Genomic DNA, 21626 nt, shown 5'->3' on the forward strand with positions numbered 1-21626 from the left:
AACTAGTCCAGCTCTGGCTGTTGTGGCCTTCTGGGGAGTAAACTAGCAGATGGAAGACCTCTCTTTCTCTCTCTACATCTCACTATCTGTAACTCTACCTCTCAAATAAATAATAAATAAAATCTTTTTTTAAAAAAAGGGCAAAATATTGAGGCAGGCATTGTGGTGCAGCAGGTTAAGCTGCCACTTGGGACACTTGCATCGCATACTTGAATGTCTGTTCAAGTTCAGGTTCTTCTGCTTCTGATCCAGCTTCTGGCTAATGCAACTGGGGAGGCAGCAGATGATGGCCCAAGTACATGGGTCCCTGACACCCACGTGGGAGATTCAGATGGAGTTCTCGGCTCTTGGGTTCATCCTGGCCCAGCTCTGGCCATTGCAAACATTCAGGAAGTAAACCAGCAGATGGAAGATCTTTCTCTGTCTGCCTTTCCTTCTCTTTGTCCTTCTGCCTTTCAAATAAATAAATCTATCTTTTAAAAATGGGTAAAATGGCCGGCGCCGTGGCTTAACAGGCTAATCCTCCGCCTTGCGGCGCCAGCACACCGGGTTCTAGTCCCGGTTGGGGCGCCAGATTCTATCCCGGTTGCCCCTCTTCCAGGCCAGCTCTCTGCTGTGGCCCAGGAAAGCAGTGGAGGATGGCCCAAGTCCTTGGGCCCTGCACCCGCATGGGAGACCAGGAGAAACACCTGGCTCCTGGCTTCGGATCAGCGAGATGCGCTGGCTGCAGCAGCCATTGGAGGGTGAACCAACGGCAAAAAGGAAGACCTTTCTCTCTGTCTCTCTCTCTATCCACTCTACCTGTCAAAAAAAAAAAAGCATGTTATTATAAAAGAAAAGAAAAAAAATGGGTAAAATGTTTTAAAAGACAGTAACAATCAAGATGATATATAAATGATGTCTCAGCCCATTTTCCATTACTGTAACAAAATCGTGGGTCATTTACAAATGAGAGAGTTTTATTTTGACTCACTGTTCTGGAACTGAGAATGTCCCAGATCATGGTGCCCACATCTGCTCAGCTTCTGGTGGCACCTCATAGCGTCATTGCAATGGTGGGGAACTCGGTGCATTTGTAAGGAGCACATGTGTGAGAAAGGAAGTATGAAAAAGTCAGGGAAGCCAAGCTTGCTTTAGATCAGTTCACTCACACAATAACTAATCCAGTTCTGGGAGAACGAGAAGTCACTCAAAGGGCTCTGCCTCCATGACTCAAACACCTCCCAAAAGGCTCCACACATTCCAAACCATCTCAGAGGACTGTGTACAAGAAAAGATACTCAAAGCACTAGTTGTGAGGGGAGTATACATTGAACTCATTGTAAGATACCACTACATTCATACTAAATGGCTACATTAAAAACCATACCCAGTGAAGACAAAGATATGAAGTAACTGGGACATTTTTATACTTCTGGTACAAATGCAAAATAGCACAGTTTGGAAAAACAGTTTAGCAATTTTTAAAATATTAAGCATCTACCTACTGTATGACCAAGTCATTCACTCCTTGGCATTTGTCCAAGAGAAATGAAAACCATGTACAAATATTCATAATGGTTTTATTTGAAAGAGTCCAAAAACTAGAAACAAATTTCCATCAATACATGCATAAACAAATTTGGGTATATCTATACAATGAAATATCACGTAGAAATAAAAATACATGAATGAATCTAGATACATGTAAGAATACAAATGAATCTCAAAATTATGCTGAATGAAATAAGCCAGAGAACCCACAATGTGATTCCATTTACATAAAATTACAGAAAATGCGAACTAATCTATAATGACAGAAACCAGATCATCGGTTGCCTATGGACGAGGCAATGATGTGAGGAGGGTGAGTGATAGATGTGTTCAATATTTTTATTGCAATTATGCTATGAAATGTGTACATGTGTCAAAACTAATTAAATCATATGCTTTAAATAAGTTATATTTATTATATGTTAATTATAGCTCAATAAAGCTATAAAATATATTTGGGGGACAATAGGAGAAATTTGAAAATGGACTGGATATTGGAAATCATAAAATTAGGCTGAAAATGATATCCCAGTTATGTGGGAGACTGTCCATTTTTAGGAGATGGATGTTCAATCACGGGTATAATATTAGTATCTATAACATCAATATTTCAGGAAAAATGTACATATATTACTAAATCTAGATGAAAATTGTATGTATTGTGCTGTTCTTTCAATATTTCTACAATTGAAAATGTACATAATTAAGATGTGGGAGAAATACTGTTATATTGTTTTATTGCCCATCTTCTCTGGAAATGTCCACAAGGAAGGAGAAATTCTTTATTTTTATTATCCTGCAATGTAAGTAAATCTGAGCGGATTTGTTGTTACTGTTTAACATGAAGAAAAATGAGGTTCATGGAGAATTGCCTCTGAACAGGAGACAAGAGCCAATCACACAAACACAAAAGAATGATGACATAAAAGGAATGCAGAATGGCACAAAATGAATGTAAAAGATGACAAAGACACAGCTTATATCTGTGAAATTGATATCCCTGAAGGAGTGTATCAGAAAAAAAAATGTTAAGCAAAACAAAACTTCCCTGAAATCAATGAATGGTTTACTATAATCTAGGTAAAATTCATACACCAAAATCAGGACCAAGACTATGCTTTCATGGATTCTTATCTTCAAGAACTAAAAAAGAAGCATGAGGCAAAAAGGTACATTATATACAAGGGAACAACAGAGCAAGTTCATCTAAGATTTCTAAATGGCATAACTCAATTTTAGAAGAGCAACATGGACCAAGCTCTTAGGAACTTGTCCCAATCAGGGAAGCATAATCACCATGAATATATGGAATAAGAGATTTAAAAATATTAACTGGATCTCACATAATTTATAGAAGTAGCTGGGGAAGTAGAGGTATGGAAGGAAGAACTGGAAGGTCAGAGGAGTCACTAACTCAGCCGCTTTGAAACATTAGCATGAGTGAGTAAGTCAGAACTTTCAGGAAAATCTGAGAAGCCATGCACATCCAGCTGTCGAGGTGGGATAGTGAGAGGGAGTGGATGGAGAAACTGATGAGAAGCTGTTAGCTTTGTGTGTCTGCAGCCAAGTAACTAATGGTAGGCACGAGACTAATGCTGAGCCCCAGGGCTGGGAGCTGGAAGGAAGGGTGGCAGATAGGGTAGATGAGTGAGGAAAACTCATAACCTGCTGGATAGCTCTGCATCTGCCCTTCATTGTATCTAATCACAAAGACTTTGAGAGTAACGGTGGCTCCTTCCTTTTGGCCTTTCAAATGTCACATAACTTCTACTTTTGGCCAACTCTCATTTCTCAGTATAACCTAGACCAGCATGGAGCAATCCAGCCCAATGACTTAATATTTTTCTTTTTTTTGACAGGCAGAGTGGACAGTGAGAGAGAGAGAGAGAGAGACAGAGAGAAAGGTCTTCCTTTTGCCATTGGTCCACCCTCCAATGGCCGCCACAGCCGGCGCGCTGCGGCCAGCGCACCGTGCTGATCCAAAGGCAGGAGCCAGGTGCTTCTCCTGGTCTCCCATGGGGTGCATGGCCCAAGCACATGGGCCATCCTCCACTGCACTCCCGGGCCATAGCAGAGAGCTGTCCTGGAAGAGGGGCATCCGGGACAGAATCCGGTGCCCTGACCGGGACTAGAACCCGGTGTGCCGGCACCATGGCTCAATAGGCTAATCCCTCTGGAGGATTTGCCTATTGAGCCGTGGCACTGGCCTTAATATTTTTCTAAGAGAAGAGTTGCTTTATGGTGAAGTACTATTACCTGAATTCATAAATTCCTCCAGGTTTGCTCAATTGCTTTCTTTAGTTAAATTCATTTCTAAAATATTACTCATCAGTTAACAATGACCTCCTTGTCACAAAATCAAGAAACAATTTTCCATCCTCATATGAACTGATCTACAGTTTGGACAAGTCCTCTGTTGAAACACTTCTCAGAAACACTCTGTCTTCTGTGAATGCCACACACAGGCTCTCAAATACCACCTCTGGCAGTTGAAAATCTGGTTGGTCTAGGGCACCTCAACTAGGATGACTGGTCACTGCTCCATCACTCTGTGAGCTATATCATCTTACAACAGCACAGCCTAGACTTTTTCACATGTGGGCTCAGGATTTCCAAGAGCAGCCATGGTGGGCAAACCTCAATGTGCAAGTACTTATGAAACTTCTGCTTGGGTCATATTTGATGATGTCCTACAGCTCAAAGAAATGTCTAAGCCCAGTTTCAAGAGCTGGAGAACTAGACTCCACCTCTTGATGGGTGAAGCAGCAAAGTCACATTGGAAAGGGGCATACAATCTGATGGTAGTGGCCAAAGGGGAATGTCCAGACTTTTGGTTTGCCTAGGATGTAGACATCTGGAAAGAGCATTGCTCCCATCTTTACAATAAAAAAGTTGAGTAATCTATAAAATCATCTTTTCTTGGACCCACTAGAGAACTAAGACCACAGAACAACTAACCATCTTGAAATATAAGAAAAGACAAGGAGCAGAAAGTTATCACTGGTTACCCATGGCAGAGTAGGAAGGAAGAAGGGGCCACTATCCAAGCAGTAAGAATTCAGTAAGACTTTTGAATGAATTGCTGAAGACTAAGTGTAGGATGGTGTAAGAATATAGAACTGCTGGCAGCTGCAGACCTAAGGGTAGTTGGCTCCCACTTGCAGGCTCTTCTCTACAGACCTCCACTTCCTGCTCACAAGAAACACTGGGAGAGGGGAGGGAACTAGAGAGTCTCCCTTCATTAGGTGTAGGCCTGTAAGGGGGCAGCTGCTAATACAGACATGACACAAAGCCCCAGTGGGATCCTACTCTCCTATGGAACAAAAGCCGTAAGTCACTAACAGAAATGGAGCTAACTTTGCTGCCCTCAGGACATAGGTGAAGATCCACTGTGACTAGAAGGGAAATGTAGAAAAAAAATCTATCCATGATATAAGGGCAAGAAACCATCTTGGGCCCGGATTATTCAAAGCCTTCTACCAGGAGAAAAGCAGCAGGATAACTGAAAAAAATCCAAAGATAGGGATACAGGGCATAACTAAAAACCGATGCTAGTTTAGGACAAACCCTGCATCACCAGGTCAGCAAAAACCAAATAATCACAGTCATCTAATACTAAAGGAAAAGCAAGAGCAGAGAGAGAGAGAGAGAGAGAGAGAGAGAGAGAGAGAGAGAGAGAAACCCTCCTTGAGGTCCTGTGCAGGCACACAGGAAAGGTCTAATGGCAAATGTGGTCCAAGAACATTGTGAGAAATTCTCTGGGAAACCGGTGCCTACCCCACATATAAGGTAACACAAGAGGAATTTGAAATATGTGGTACTGAAGGGAACAACGGCAACAATAAAACCCAAACTCAGTCCAAGTCCTAACTAGACAGGCTCAATCCCACCACATTAACAGCCTAACAGAAACACAGCCATGCCTATTTCCAGAATAAATATTATTTAACCTCAGCCTCTACTACCCTGCATACAGTGTCCAACATTCAATCAAAAATGATTAGATGCAAAACAGCAAGAGAAAATCACCCATTGCCAAGATACAAAGCAATAAACAAACCCAGACTCAGCTGACCCAGTTATTGGAATTGTCAGGGAATTAAAAATAACTACCATTAAAATGTCAAAGGGTGTTACATACTAAATGTGTATCCCAAGAATTTATATTCTGAACTCTTAATCACCAATGTGATAGTATTAGGAAGTGGAGCCTTTGAGAGGTAGTTAGGTCATAGGGATGGAGCCCTCATGAATAGGATTAGTGTGCTTAAAAATGGAACTCTAGTCAACTTTCTACCATGTGAGAATACAACGAGAAGTTGACAATCTGCAACCTAGAAGAAGGGCCTCAGATTTCCAGCCTATAGAACTGTGAGAAATACATTTCTACTGTTTATAAGCCACCTAGTCTTCGGAACTTAGTTACAGCAGCCCAAGATAAGACAAAGGGGTAGTGGAGAACATGAACAACAAGCATGAAGAGATGGAAAATTTCAGTAGAAATATGAGAACTATAAGAGTCAAATGGAAATAAAAAAAGAAAACATGACTAAGATGAAGAATGCCTTCAATGGATCCATAAGTAGACATGACAGAGCCAGGGTGGGGGAAAATCAGTAATTTTGTAGACAGATGAAAAGATATTGTCATAACTGAAACACAAAGAGAAATGACTCAAAAATGGGAACACATATAGGGGTAGGAGAAATTTGTAGAATTTTTTAACACAATGTGCCTATGGTCACAAATTATTTACATTACTACTCCATGCAAAATACATTCACCCCCACTCCAGGACCTCCAAATGTCTCATTCAAAATTATGACATGAGGCTCAAATCCAGGATTTCAAGTCTTCTGTATCAGGTTCAGATATGGCTGGAGCTCCTTTGGGTACAGTTCCTGTTTCTTGATTCAGACACCTATATGCTAAATGACAAGTTATATGACCCTCTTCCCAACACACACACAAAATATATACACAATGGTGATGTAGGGACAAGATAACTGCAATAACTTTCATTCAAAATGAGAAGGAACAAGAGGTGCCTATTAGTCACTGTTCCATAACAATTCTGAAATCTCAGAGAAATATTTTTAGGTTTCCCAGTTCCAGGGAAAATGATTTTTTTTTTTTTGATTAGGGCACAGTTCTCTCTAGGAATGGCTTCCTAGTCCATTTTAATACATCGTTCTTGAGTCTTCCCTCTGAGATGTCCTTTACTTCCCATAAGGAATGGCCCGTGATTGCAGATGGGTAACTTTCCTGGCTTGTATCCTGTTGACAGAAGTTAAAGAGGAGAGTCTAGGAGGCTACCTTTCATTTTGAAAGGCTTTAGTCCCTTTAATCCCACATGGAGGTAGTTTCACTCATGAAACTCAATCATGGATCTACTCCATGCTCCAAAGGCCTCTTTCTACTTTGAATAGTGTGTCACGTTACTGTGGGACAATGTTGTAAAGATATTCAGAAGCCCTTTAGTGTAGCTGAGAGTCCTCCAAGCACCAACTAGGGTCTTAACACACACATGATTTGATCCTAAGGCCATATTTTTTTAACCTTGAAAATATTTTGATGGCTGCAGAGGTTAGTAATGTGAAACAGTTATTTTCAAACCCATTAAGTACTAAATAGTCTGTATTTCTTCTGAACTCTGCTTGCCAATGGCACAATTATTACTTTAGTTCATCTCTGTACCTTTTCATATGAGCAAACTGACACTACCATATACTGGCAAATCTATTTAGCCAGATGCGTAAGTGCTTTTGGTACATTCTCTTATCTGTCTACATAGCATGGTCACTGCTTTGGCAGTGTTTCCTTACCAAATTACAAGGACTGCTATTTTTTTGAGCCTTTATTAACAGTTTCCTCACTGTTTTTCCAGTCGCCATCTGCATCTAGGCCCAAAGCCAATACCACTTGTGTTAACGATTTAGTATAATAACTCTGCCAAAATACACTTTCAAGTATGACTTAGCGCTTTCTATGCAACAAACTAGACCCAAACGTAGTTGCTTAAGATAATAATGATTTTATTTCACAATTTTGCAGGTTGGCTTGGCTGCCTTGGCTGCCTTGGCTGGGGCTGGAGGTCTAGGAAGGCCTCGTTCCTATGTCTGATGGTTGGCAGGCTACTTAGTTTGAAGGGCCCTCAGCCAGGTTGGTTTGCCTCTGCTCTGTGTGGGTTTTCATCCCACAGTAGAGTGATCTGAGCTTCCTGACATGGAGATCTCAGGATTCTAAGGAGCAGCAAGACAGAGCAAGCCTCAGGCAGTCTTCTCACACTTCTTGAGCCTCTTTTTAATGTCCATTGGCCAAAGTAATTTACATAGCGAAGTTCAAAGTCAAGCAGTAGAGATGCCACCTCTTAATAAGAGAAACAAGAAAGTAACATTGCAAAAGGACATCCATAATAGAATGGGGGAAATCTGTGGTGATTTTGCATTTTTCACACAGTGAAAGAAGGTAAGAACATTATGCTATGGAAACCAGTATGAATGATAGGATAATGTGTAAAATTATACCTGCAGATGTGTGCGCATGTAAAACCAAAATGACTTCTAAATTATGGATTCACTTGATAGAAATATTCTGTAAGAAACATATCTGACATTTGATAAAATTATTCTGAATTTGAAAAGGGAATTTTACTTAAACCATTTCTGTTGTGCAATGTGTTCTGCTACAAATGCTCTATGAAACTAAGAATAGGTCTATATGTCAAATAGATTATTGTTTCAACTTTCATTTTGTCACTTTCAATGGCTTAATATAACACATTAAACATGATTATCATTTATGTAAGGTTGCCCTCTCCTTCCTATAAGAATTTGGTAACAATTCACCTTATGATCACCCCCTGGGAATCAGTGGGGATTGGTTCTAGGAACCCCCTGTGGATACCCAAATCCATGGATGCTCAAGTCCCTTGCACAGAATGGCACAGAGTTTGTATATGAGCTATGCACATCCTCCTGTATACTTTAAATCACCTCTAGATTACTTCTACAATTACTTAATACAATGTAAATGCTAAGTTGTTATACTGAATTATTTAGGGAATAATAACAAGAAAAAAAGCTTGTGCATATTCAGTATAGACACGTTATTTTTTAGAATATTTTTGATCCAAGGTTGGTTGAACTCGTGGATGTGGAATCCGTGGACACAGAGGGCTGACTACTTTCTCAAGGAAGGCTTTTCCTCATGCATCAAGGGGACAGTAGTTTTCCCGGCATGAATTGGGCTATATTTTGTGAGGCTGAACAAAAATGGCAATTCCTTCTCTCCCAAAGCATTCTTAGAGAGTCTGAGTAATTTTTCTCATCTCAGGTGAGACAGCCTGATGAATGCAACTCACTCAGACAGATCTGCCTTGGAGGGATTTTCTAACACATATTTGGACCTGACTTGTGCTATAAGGTGCTCTCATTTTCAAGTGCCGGGCTTGCGTTCATGTATGAATATTGCGATGCATACTGAGAACTGATTTCTGGGTAAAGCCCTTTCCACATTCATTGCATTTATAGGGCTTCTCTCCAGTGTGAATGGTGTGGTGTTTGTTGAAATTCGACCTGTCGGTGAAGGCCTTCCCACATTCTGCACATATATAGGGTTTCTCTCCTGTGTGAATCCGCTGATGGACTTTGAGATGTGGTTTCTTGGAGAAGGATTTCTCACAGTCAGGGCACTTATAAGGCTTCTCTGTAGTATGAATCCTCTGGTGTGTGATTAGCTCTGCCTTCTGGATAAAGGCCCTCCCGCACTCGGCACAAACGTAGGGCTTCTCTCCAGTGTGGATGGTCTGGTGTTTGTTGAAGTTCGACCTGTCAGTGAAGGCCTTCCCGCACTCAGCACAGATGTACGACTTCTCTCCGCTGTGAGACTTCTGGTGGGTGTTGAGATTGGACCTGTTGGTGAAGGCCTTCCCGCATTCCGTGCAGATATAGGGTTTCTCTCCTGTGTGAATTCGCTTGTGCATCTGGAGTTGTGACTTGGAAGGGAATGACTTCCCACAGTCGCTGCATTCGTAGGGCTTCTCTCCAGTGTGAATTCTTTGATGTGCAATCAAGTGGGCTTTCTGGATGAAGGCCTGCCCACATTCAGTACATATATAGGATCTCTCTCCCGTGTGAATCCTCTGATGCATCCTGAGTGTCGATTTCTGGGTAAAGGCTTTTCCACACTCACTGCACTTGTGATGTCTCTCGCCGGTGTGGATTTTCTGATGTATGCTGAGCGCTGAGTTGAGGGAGAAGCCTTTCCCACATTCACTGCATTCATAGAGTTTTTCTCCAGTATGAGTCGTCTGATGCCTGAGCAGAGATGATACCTGGAAAAATGACTTCCCACAGTCACTGCACTTGTAGGGTTTCTCCCTAGTATGGATTTTCTCATGCATCATTAACTCTGAATTCTGGATAAAGGCCTTGCCGCATGTAGTACATACATATAGCTTTTCATCTTTATGGACTCTCAGATATATACTGAGCAGTGGCTTCTGTGTAAAGACATTCACACACTTGCTGAGTTCGCGAGCTTTTTCTATGGTATGAATTCTCTGAGGTGCAAAGAGGCGTGACTTTTGGGTGAGGATCTTCCCCAATTCATTACGTGTGTTTGCTTTCTCTGCAGCAGGAAACTTCAGATTTTGATTGAGTGTGTGTTTGACGTTGAGCACTTTTCCACACGGATTGCCTTCGCAGAACTTCCCTCCTGTGTGCATGGTTTCATGGTTAGCATAAGAAGAGCCCTGGGTGAAAACGTGACCATGCCCAATAATTTTATCAAAGTTCTTTGCTGCACTGCTTTTACTATGAAGATCCAGGTCTAAGTCATGCTTCAAGCGCTTCCCAAATGTGTCACGTTTCTGTGGTCTTCTCTGTGAAGGAAAAAGATTTGGGTTTGGAGGAGCACATTTTCCAATGTCTTTATATTCACAATCCCACTCTGCATTCATTATTTTCTTAGTGATGAAAGCAGCATGGCCCGGAGGTGTGGTGTGCTTTTCCTGGCATCTCTTTATCTGTTCAGCATCTTGCCACAGTCCTAACACGGAACACAAGGACTCATCTCTTGTAGCTTTGCCCTCTGTTTCTCTATGAAATGGAGCTTTTCCAGAACTTCTTTTTAGAGAGGCTTTAATCCCATCTAAAAAGAGAAAGGAAGAGTAAAATTGCCATAAGAATAGACAGCGTTAAGACAAAAAGGACCACTTCAGTTAATCCAAATTGAACAAGTGGAAATCCCTCAATGAGTTAAGTATTTCAGTCACTATATCTTACAATCTCTTTATTACTGCAATTACCTTGGATGTAGTTCATATGCAATTCTTGCTGAGATTGTCACAGGTGTTTCCAATACCATTTCAGTGCCTAAGACATATTTGATTCATGATAAATATTTTTTAAATAAAAATATGTAATTGGCTTAGTCAGTGAGAGATTTTAATTAATTATTTCATTTAAAATTTGTCGATTAATATGTAATACTCATATATCTCTATGAGACACAGTATAATATTTCAATGCATATACACAGCATAAACTGACCAAACCGGGCAAGTAGCCTTTCAATTTTCTTATCTTTTCTTGTGTTTGGAGCCCACCAGCTCCTCTCCCAGTTCTGTACACAGCATGTAATACTTGATTGTGAACTACAGTAACCCCACCATGCTGCAGTCATCCTCCTATTCTGAATTTGTTTTTGTATTCTTATGCATCTGGCTTCAACATATTCTGAAAATGTTAAGCACTGGCTTCCTAGGCATGGTTTTAGAAGTAGTTCTGCATTGTCATTTATTAACTTATTTTTTTTTAAGATTTGTTTTATTTATTTGAATGTCAGAGTTAGAGAGAGACGGAGAGAGCTTCCATCTGCTGATTCACTGCCCAAATGGCTACAATGGCAAGGGCTGGGCCAGACCAAAGCCAGGAGCCAGGAGCTTCCTTTGGGACTCCAAATGGGTGCAGGTGCCCAAGCAGGTGCATTAGCAGGGAGCACCCAGGACATGAACCGGCGCCCATATGGGATGCTGGCATTCTAGGCAGCAGCTTTACCTACTACGTCACAGTGCTGGCCCCTCAATTATTAAATTCTAAGCTTATGGCTATACCAGACAAGACTGAGATCACTAGTGCCAGTGCTTACTATAAAAAGTTTGCTCCCACAATAAAGGCTTTTCTATACCCTCTCCTGAGTCCACCGATTCTACCAACAGGACACAAATGAAGAATCATCAGTCTAGAATAAAAAAGAGATACTCCTATAGGCTTATATACTTGTCACTCATAAAAATGCCTCAAGTCAGTCTGATTTATTCCCAAGTTAAAGAGTATGTCATGACCTCTTTCTCCATGAAGCCTTTTTTTTTTTTTTTTTTTGCCAGGCAGAGTGGACAGAGAGAGAGAGAGACAGCCATGAAGCCTTTTTAACATTTTCTTCTATGCCATTAAAAACAAAGGTATGTGTGCTTCATTAAGCAGTTCAAGAATATTTTACTTTGAAAATTTATCTGATCACAATACTAGTAAGACATTTTCATTTTTTTAAAAAAGGATTTATTTGAAAGGCAGAGAGAGAGAGAGAGAGAGCGAGAGCGAGCGCTCTTATATCTGCTGGCTCATTCCCCAAATGGCCCCAACCAACCAAGGCTAGACCAGATCAAAGCCAGGAACCAGAAACTCTAGCTGGATCTCCCTTGTGGGTGGCAGGGCCCAAAGCATCTCCAGCTGCTTTCCTAGGTGCATTAACAGGGAGCTGGATTGGAAGTGGAGCTACCAGGACTCCAATATGGGATGTAAGGCACGGCAAGCAGTGGCTTAAACCACTGTGCCACCACAAAGCCCCAAGACTTTTTTTTCTGAACTTAAGCAGACATTCTCTATGCCATTCACTTTGCTAATAATTTTAATGGACTTCTATTACAACAGAAACACTCTATACAAATATAAACTTTTAAATAGGATACCATTCTCTTTACTTCCCAATAAAATCTGTGTTCCATTGAATTACTCTCAGAATTAAAAAAAAATCCTTCTGAGAGCAAAAATACTCTTCTATTCTTATCCCCTACAAATTCAATTAGTTACTATTAATATAAGTATCTTCTTCATGCTTAGCATTTGAATAATGAAAGTAAGACAGAACCTCTTATTTTCAGAGACTTGTCAAATTATTAGGGGAAAAGCACCTGGCATATTGGGAAATGGAAACTAGGATGAGCAAGAAATTTGGCATAGGCAAGGGCCATTTCATGGGTGACATCCTGAACAAAACATGCACAACTGAGTATTATCTGGATAGGTAGAGCACAAAATAATAAAAAGACTGGATGTAGGGGCAAGTTTCAGTTATGGCAGGCATGGAAGACAAGATCAGAAATTTAAGGAAAGCATGAATTGAGGAAACTATATAGATGTTGATTTTAAGTTAGAAATAATGGCCATGTGGGAAATAGCACTGAGAGAAGAGTTACTAGTCCTGTGTAATATAATATGGAGTATGTGTCAGTTTATGCCATAAAGTTAATGACAAAGACAAGTGCAACATTTTTTTTTGACAGGCAGAGTTAGACAGTGAGAGAGAGAGACAGAGAGAAAGGTCTTCCTTCTGTTGGTTTTCCCCCCAAATGGCCACTATGGCCGGTGTGCTGCGCCGATCTAAAGCCAGGAGCCAAGCCTTCCTCCTGGTCTCCCATGCGGGTGCAGGGCCTAAGCACTTGGGCCATCCTCCACTGCACTCCCGGGCTATAGCAGAGAGCTGGACTGGAAGAGGAGCAACCTTGACAGACTCTGGCACCCCAACTGGGACTAGAACCCGGGGTGCCAGCGCCGCAGGCAGAGGATTAGCCAAGTGAGCTAAAATAAGAGGATATTAAGATAAGAGACTATCTAATTACTGTTCTTTGAAAAAGGAAAAGATACTATAGACTCTAGTTTAGGCCACCAAAGATTAGAGATGGGACTTGAGTACCCCTTTGACTTGCATTCTCTGGTCTGCTTTAACAAAAACCAGGAGGAAAATAAAGCTAGGCATAAGAAGCAATGTAAAGATAGGTGGCATTAGGCTGGCACAGCGGCTCATTAGGCTAATCCTCCGCCTTGCGGCGCCGGCACACCGGGTTCTAGTCCCGGTCGGGGCACCGGATTCTGTCCCAGTTGCCCCTCTTCCAGGCCAGCTCTCTTTTATGGCCCGGGAGTGCAGTGGAGGATGGCCCAAGTCCTTGGGCCCCGCACCCCATGGGAGACCAGGAGAAGCACCTGGCTCCTGCCTTGGGATCAGCGTGGTGCGCCAGCTGCAGCACACCGGCCATGGCGGCCATTGGAAGGTGAACCAATGGCAAGGGAAGACCTTTCTCTCTGTCTCTCTCTCTCACTATCCACTCTGCCTGTCAAAAAAAAAAAAAAAGATAGGTGGCATTAAAGGCCACTATCAAAGGCAGCTCTGTACAGTGATCTGCCCTCAAGGAGACTCAACAGGCCAGTCCACTGCAGTGCTTTTCGATGTGGAAATTCAGGGCTTCCGCAGAAGTCAGCTTATGAAGAGCCCTGGCAGCTCTGCCAGCCAAGAGTTGCATCACTGGAAATGGACCTGCCCTGAAGTCGAAGGACGCCCAGGTCAGAGCCACAGATCTTGCTGGCTCCAAGCTGAAAAACCCTTCACTCAGCCCAGCTTCCAAGGTGACCACTGCAGCTGAGGGGACAGCCAAGTAGGCTCAGTAACATTACAGACAGAACTGTAAATTTCCTGCTAGAGTTTCCACCTGCCTTTACCTGGCCAGCTCTCCTCCCAGGCCAGGTAGGTAATGGAAGTCAACAGGGTGCCTTCCCCAAGAGGTTCATACCTCCCTTAGAATGTACCCCATGTAAAGAGATAGATAAGTCTGGGCCTCCTGACAAGGCCTTAAAGCCCACCAGATTATTCTCAAGCCCTTATGTCAGTTTCTATTTGCCTCTCAGAGAACTTAGTCGTGGTTTAGACAGCAGCTCTCAGGTTCTCCAATAATGACCCTGTCTAGCCCATCTGGGGCCTCATTCCTTTGTAATCATAACCTCTACTCTAACATCAATGGCTCTACTCCTGACTTGCGTGTATTTAATGTTCTCTCCCCCACTTAATGTTGTATGATTGTTCAGAATTTCTCTACAGACAAACCCCTCTATCTGCAGAAGTTGAGTGGCCTTTCTCCCGGTCTTGGTTGGGATCAGCTTTAAACCACGTCCATCAAACAGTCCTCACAAGGGTCCAGAGTCACACGCCCCCCCATTTCTCTTCTCTATGAAATCTTCTCATTACCTGGTTAATGCCACTCTTAGGATCATTGGTTGCTATTCTCATGCTATCTTTTATACTACCGTGTCTGTCTAAGCATTCACAGGAGTTGACAATGGAATGAACCAAGGCCTTCAGCAACCAGGTGGTCAACCAAATGCTGCTATAGGGATATACTCGGCTCCCCACCCAGGAGATAGTGGCTTGAGACATCGCCCCATGCCAGTGAAGAGTACCTTGTCACCCCATGTCAGCAGGAAGTAGCTAAAAAGACAGATCATCATTCCTCTACCCCTCCTGGACTTTTGGGACTAATGTAATCCCATACAACTCCTGCTTTATAAAAAAAAAAGGCAGGGGGAATGTTGGTAAAGTGACACAGTCCTGACACCATCCGAGGCTCTAGCCCCCGCAGCCGTTTCTGGAAGCCAGGTGGCCTCATGGCCCAACCACCAGTGTCAGCCCCACCCGCATCCTAATGGGATTCGCTGCTCCTACTTCTCTGCCTGCCCCCTAGCAAAGTTTTAAAAGGACCTGTTCCTGAACACATGGCTCTCTTTCTCTCTGTTTCCTGATCTGTGTCTTTCTCTCTCTGTCTCTGGATCTCTCTTATGCTCTCCTTCTCCCTCTTTACCTTCTTCACCCTTTCCCTCTGGTCTGTAGGGTTCCCCCCAGTAAACTCTTTCCTTTAAACAAAAAAAAAAAAAAAAGAAAAAAGAAAAGATAGAAATTGCAGAATAATGGGGCCAACTCTGTGGTATAGTGGGTAAAGCCCCTGCCTGTGGCACCGGCATCCCATATGGGCACTGGTTTGAGTCCTGGCTGCTACACTTCCGATCCAGCTCTCTGCTATGGCCTGAGAAAGCAGAAGATGACCCAAGTCCCTGGGCCCCTGCATCCATATGGGAGACCCACAAGAAGCTCCTGGCTTCATATTGGCCCAGCTCTGGCCATTGCAGCCATTTGGGGAGTGGACCAGCGGATGGAAGATCAATCAATCTCTCTCTCTCTCTCTCTCTAACTCTGCCTTTCAAATAAATAAATAAATGTTTTTTTAAAAAGATATTGCAGAATAATTAGTAAGGTAAGATGACTAAGAAGAACCAAAGAAGAAACACACCAGAATCTACCAAAATTTGAAGTGCGAAGATTCCCGATTTGGGCAATGATGATGCCAATTGCACACATCAAGGATCAATAAAATAGAATATCCCATGAGAATTTTCTAGTATGCAAGTAAATGTGCTTCTGGACCACAATTATAATGTAGCAACTAGTATGAATGTGGAAATCATCAGAATACAAGCAAAAAGCTTAAGTGCTCCCAATGGAAGACCCCTTTGAGTTAATTACTACAGGAACTAATATCTAAAAGAAAATAGGTGTGGGCATTGTGGCGTAGCAGGCTAAGCCACCACGTGGGATACCTGCATCTCATATTGGAGTGCCTGGTTTGAGTCCTGGCTATTCTGTACCTCAAATCTAACTTCCTGCTCATGTATCCCTGGAGGCAGTGGATGATGGCCCAAGTGCTTGGGGTCACAGCCTCACACATGGGAGACCCAGATAGAGTTTCTGACTCCTGGCTTCAGCTTGGCCCAGCCACAGTTGCTGCAGCAATTTGAAGAGTGAACTAGAGGATGGAAGAGCTCTCTCTTTCCCTCTCTATCATTCTGCCTTCCAAATAAATTGAAAAAATATAATAATATGCTGTAATAAATTTATTTAAAATTTATTAAATGCTTATTTCTAGAATTTTTCCTTTAATATTTTTGGACTATACTTGACCACAGGTATCTGAAAGCACAGAAGGGAAAACTGTGGATAAAGGGGCACTGCTGTACTAAGATTTTTCTCTTTTTTCTTAGGATTTTGCTTTGTGATTGCTGTTTTTGTTTTTGAGTAGTCCATTTCATCTCAGTTATGTATTTTTTTTTGCCATAAAGCTGTTCATAACATCTTTTTAATACCATTTTAAGGTCTGTTAGATCTGTAATGATGTCTCTTTTCATTCATGGTATTAATAATCTGCATTTTCTCATTCTTCTTCTGATTAGTCTTGTAGGATTTATCAATTGTATTAACTTTTCAAAGAACCACCTTTTGGCTTTGTTAGCACACTTTAATTATCCTATGTCCTGAGTTTGAAACTTAGATGGCCATTTTTTAAAAAATATTTACTTATTTATTTGAGAGGAAGAGTTACAGACAGAGCGGGGGAGAGACACAGAGAGGTCTTCCATCCGCTGGTTCACTCCCCAAATGGCCACAATGGCCGGGCTATGACAGGCCTAAGCCAGAAGCCAGGAGCTTCATTCCAGTCTCCCATGCAGGTGCAAGGGCCCAAGCACTTGGGCCATCCTCCACTGCTTTCCCAGGCCATTAGCAGAGAGCTTGATCAGAAGAGGAGCAGCCAGGTCATGAACTGGTGTCCATATGGGTTGCTGGCATTGCAGGTAGAGGTGTAACCTACTATGTCGCAGCACTGGCCCCGATGGCCAATTTTTACAAAAGATTTATTTACTTCTTTATTTGAAAGGCAGAATGGCAGTGAGAAAGAAGGAGAGAGGGAGGGAAGAAGGGAGAGGTAGGGAGAGACAGACAGAGAGAAGAGAGAGACAGATCAATTTTCCATCCACTGGTTCATTCCCCAAATGGTCACAATGACTAGTGCTGGGTCAAGCAGAAACCAGGAGCCTGGAATTCCAACTGGGTCTCCCACATGGGTGGCAGGGGCCCAAATACTTGAGTCATCATCTGCTGCTTCTCAGGCACATTAACAGGGAGCTGGATCAGAAGCAGAGCAGCCAGGATACAAACCAGAGCTCCAACAGGGACTGTCTGTGTTGCAAGTGGCAGCTTGTTACACCTGTTGCACCACAATGCCAGCACCTAGATAACCAATTTTTAATCTTTCTAAATTTCTGAGACATTTATCTCTATATATGGATATGTCTTAAGAAATTTTCATCTTTTTTTTTGACAGGCAGAGTTAGACAGTGAGGGAGAGAGACAGAGAGAAAGGTCTTCCTTCTGTTGGTTCACCCCCCAAATGGCTGCTACGGCTGGTGCACTGCGCCGATCCAAAGCCAGGAGCCAGGTGCTTCCTCCTGGTCTCCCATGCGGGTGCAGGGCTCAAGCACTTGGGCCATCCTCCACTGCCTTCTCTGGGCCACAGCAGAGAGCTGGACTGGAAGAGGAGCAACCGGGACTAGAACCGGCACCCATATGGCATGCTGGTGCTGCAGGCGGAGGATTAACCAAGTGAGCCATGGCGCTGGCCCAGTGTATGATTTTAATCCTTTGAAATTTGTTTTGACTTTAGTCCCCCCAAAAATCTATTTTGGTGAGTGTGTTATGTGCATTTGAAAATGATGTTTACTCTACAGTTGTTGGATGTAGTAACCTGTGAATGTCAACTAGGCCATATTGGCTGATTATGTTCAAATCTACCTTTTACAGTTTCTTTTGTCTGCTTATATTACCAGTTATAGAGATAGGCATGTTAAAATCTCCAACTATGGGGATGGCACTGTGGCGCAGTGGGTTAACGCCCTGGCCTGAAGCACCATCATCCCATATGGGCACTGGTTCGAGACCTGGCTGCTCCACTTCCCATCCAGCTCTCTGCTATGGCCTGGGAAAGCAGTAGAAGATGGCCTAAGTCCTTGGGCCCCTGCGCCTGTGTGGGAGACCTGAAGCGGCTCCTGGCTCCTGGCTCCTGGCTTCGGATTGGCACAGTTCCGCCTGTTGTGGTCAACTGGGGAGTGAACCAGCAGATGGAAGACCTCTCTTTCTCTCTTTACTTCTCTCTATGTAACTCTGACTTTCAAGTAAATAAATAAAGATTAAAAAAAAAAGATATTAAAGACAGTCTCACAAAGATAACTTTAGATGACTCAAATGAGTTCAATGGTGAAATTTAACACATATTTAGTAAAAATTATAAAATTTCAGGTAATTTTATACAAAATCATAAAACAGGAGAGTAAACATTGAAAACTTCCAACAAATATAGCAATTTCACATAAACTCTTTCAGAAAACACAGCAGGTATGAAATTTCAAAATTCATTTTATAAAATTAGCATTAATAGGATAACAAACTTAAAGTTATTATAAGGGAAAAAAACCTAAAGACTACTATCTCTCATGAACATGGAGATTAAGATCCTCAACAAATACCAGAAAGAGTCAAGAAATACATAAGAAGGTAATATACCATGACCAAGTACGGTTTATCCCAGGACAGCAAGGTCAATTTAACATCTGGAAATTAGTTAAATTCAACACATACTTTTAAGTAGGATGAAATGCTCATCTCAATAAAAGCAGAGAAAGCACTGAGAATAGGCCTGTGTTGTGGTGCAATGGGTTACGCCACTGCTTGTGATGCTAACATCCTGTATCAGACAACTGATTTTTGACAAGTGGTCCTGGCTGCTCTGCTTCCTATCCAGCTCCCTGCCAATGCACCTGGGAAGGCAGTGCAAGATGCCCCAAGTACTTGGGTCCCTGCCACTAACGTCGAAGACCTGGATGGAGCTTCAGGCTCCTGGCTTTGGCCTGGCACAGACCTGGCTGTTGCAGCCATTTGGGGAATGAACCAGCAGATGGGAAGATCTCTCTCTCTCTCTCTCTCTCTCTCTCTCTGGTTTTCAAATAAATAAATACATAATTAAAAAACATCTTATCAAACTACAGATCCCTATTACCATCCAGTCATGTTAAAGAAACTAATCACTGTGACCCTATCGGAATAAGACCAAAGTCAGCAAACTCTAAAGGCTTCCATAGCCCTGGCAACTCATGACTAGAGCCTAGGGAGATTACTGACGCCATGAACAGGAGTGTCAAATTGTTAAGTCAGCAACAGGAGTCACTGTGTGCTTACATCCCATGTGGGATCTGTCCTTAATGTGTTGTCTAATGTGCAGTGATGCTATAACTAGTACTGAAACAGTATTTCTACACTTTGTGTCTCTGTGTGGGTACAAACTGATGAGATCTTTACTAATTATATACTGAATCGATCTTCTGTATATAAAGAGAATTAGAAATAAAAAAAAACCTGGTGTTAAATTGGAAATGGCATAGAAAAATAATTAATTTAAAAAAATATATTATGTAGGATCTCTGTCTTTAATGTGCTGTACACTGTTATTTAATGCTATAACTAGTACTCCAACAGTATTTTTTTTTTCACTTTGTGTTGCTATATGGGGGCAAACTGTTGAAATCTTTACCTAATATATACTAAACTGATCTTCTGTATATAAACAGAATTGAAAATGAATCATGATGTGAATGGAAGGGGAGAGGGAGTGGGAAAGGGGAGGGTTGTGGGTGGGAGGGAAGTTATGGGAGGGGGGAAGCCATTGTAACCCATAAGCTGTACTTTGGAAATTTGTATTCATTAAATAAAAGTTTAATAAATGAAAAAAAAGAAACTAATCACTGAAGAGAAAGAAATTGCAACAAATTAATAAAGAGTATATGAGAAAAATAACAGTTATTACATACACTTAATGGTAAAAGACCAAAAGCTTTTGCCTTCAGGTTGAGAAAAAGATAAAATAAAAATAAAGAGCAGACAGATAAAAAGGAAATGATAAGAAGAAAAGCTCATATGTGAAGGGAAATGCAGAATATTTACAAAAGGGACCAGTGGAATTATTGGAATTTAGCAAATGTCCTAACAAGATCCATGTACAAGAATCAGTTGCAATAGCTCTACTTCAGGTATGAAGTAAACTCCTAAATAAAGATCCTTCTATAGAGAGCAAGTATAATCTACAGAAAAACAAAACAAAAAGAAGAAAAGCAAACAATACAAAGCAAGAAGATTTTGGAGGGGAGTCAAAAGCCAGAGGAAGTGATGGGCATGTAGTGAGTTTCCCTTTTCTGGGTTTTCTCTTGAGTGACCACGATTAAGTCGTGGGGCTGGTGCTGTGGCATAGCAGGTAAGTGCCAGCATCCCATATGGGCGCCAATTCTAGTCCTGGTTGCTCCTCTTCCAGTCCAGCTCTCTGCTGTGGCCTGGGAAAGCAGTGGAAGGTGGCCCAAGTGCTTGGACCCCTGCACCCACGTGGGAGACCTGGATGAAGCTCCTAACTCCTGGCTTTGAATTGGCCCAGCTCTGGCCGTTGTGGCCATTTGAGGAGTGAACCAGCAGATGGAAGACCTCTCTCTCTCTGCCTCTCCTCTCTCTGTGTGTAATTCTGCCTTTCAAATAAATAAATAAATCTTCAAAAAAAGAAAATAGATCTTTGTAAAAAAGTGAGAATAAGAATAGGAGATGGAGGAGGAAGAAGGATGGGAGTGTGTGTGGGATGGAGGGTAACATGGGGAGAATCATTATGTTCCTAAATTTGTATATATGGAATGCATAAAGTTTGTATACCTTAAATAATATTTTTAAAAAAATTATTTATTTGAAAGGCAGAGTGACAGAGAAAGTAAGCGAGATGGAGGGAGGGAGTGAGCGAGCTGGCCCATCTGCTGGGTCACTCCCCAAATGGCCATATATATGGCTGGGGCAGTGACAGGCCAAAGCAGTGGTTTAACCCACCATGCCACCATGCTGGCCTCTGCACAAGACTCCTACACTAGGGCCAGCATGGTGGCACGGTGTGTAAAGCTGCTGCCTGCAATGCCGGCACCCCATATGGGTTCCAGTTCAAGTCCCGGATGTTCCACTTCCGATCCAGCTCCTTGTTAATATGCCTGGGAAAGCAGCAGAAGATGGCCCAAGTGCTTGGGCCCCTGCCACCCAAATGGGAGACCTAGATGGAATTTTCTGGCTTCAGCTTGGTCCAT

The 21626-nt window shown here is 42.2% G+C and overlaps 1 protein-coding gene across 2 annotated transcripts in view; it reads right to left on the minus strand.

Annotated features, from left to right (window-relative positions):
• Positions 1-1656: 1656 nt before the first annotated feature.
• Positions 1657-21626, minus strand: part of ZNF81 (zinc finger protein 81) — a 70898-nt gene continuing 50928 nt past the window's right edge. For both annotated transcript variants that reach the window (XM_062183658.1, XM_062183657.1), the window contains exon 5: positions 1657-10686. In XM_062183658.1, coding sequence (XP_062039642.1) covers positions 8990-10686 — 1697 coding nt within the window. In that variant the 3' untranslated portion in view covers positions 1657-8989. The remainder of the gene's footprint in view (positions 10687-21626) is intronic.

This window comes from Lepus europaeus, chromosome X (genome assembly GCF_033115175.1).
Source record: "Lepus europaeus isolate LE1 chromosome X, mLepTim1.pri, whole genome shotgun sequence".
Classification (NCBI taxonomy): domain Eukaryota; kingdom Metazoa; phylum Chordata; class Mammalia; order Lagomorpha; family Leporidae; genus Lepus; species Lepus europaeus.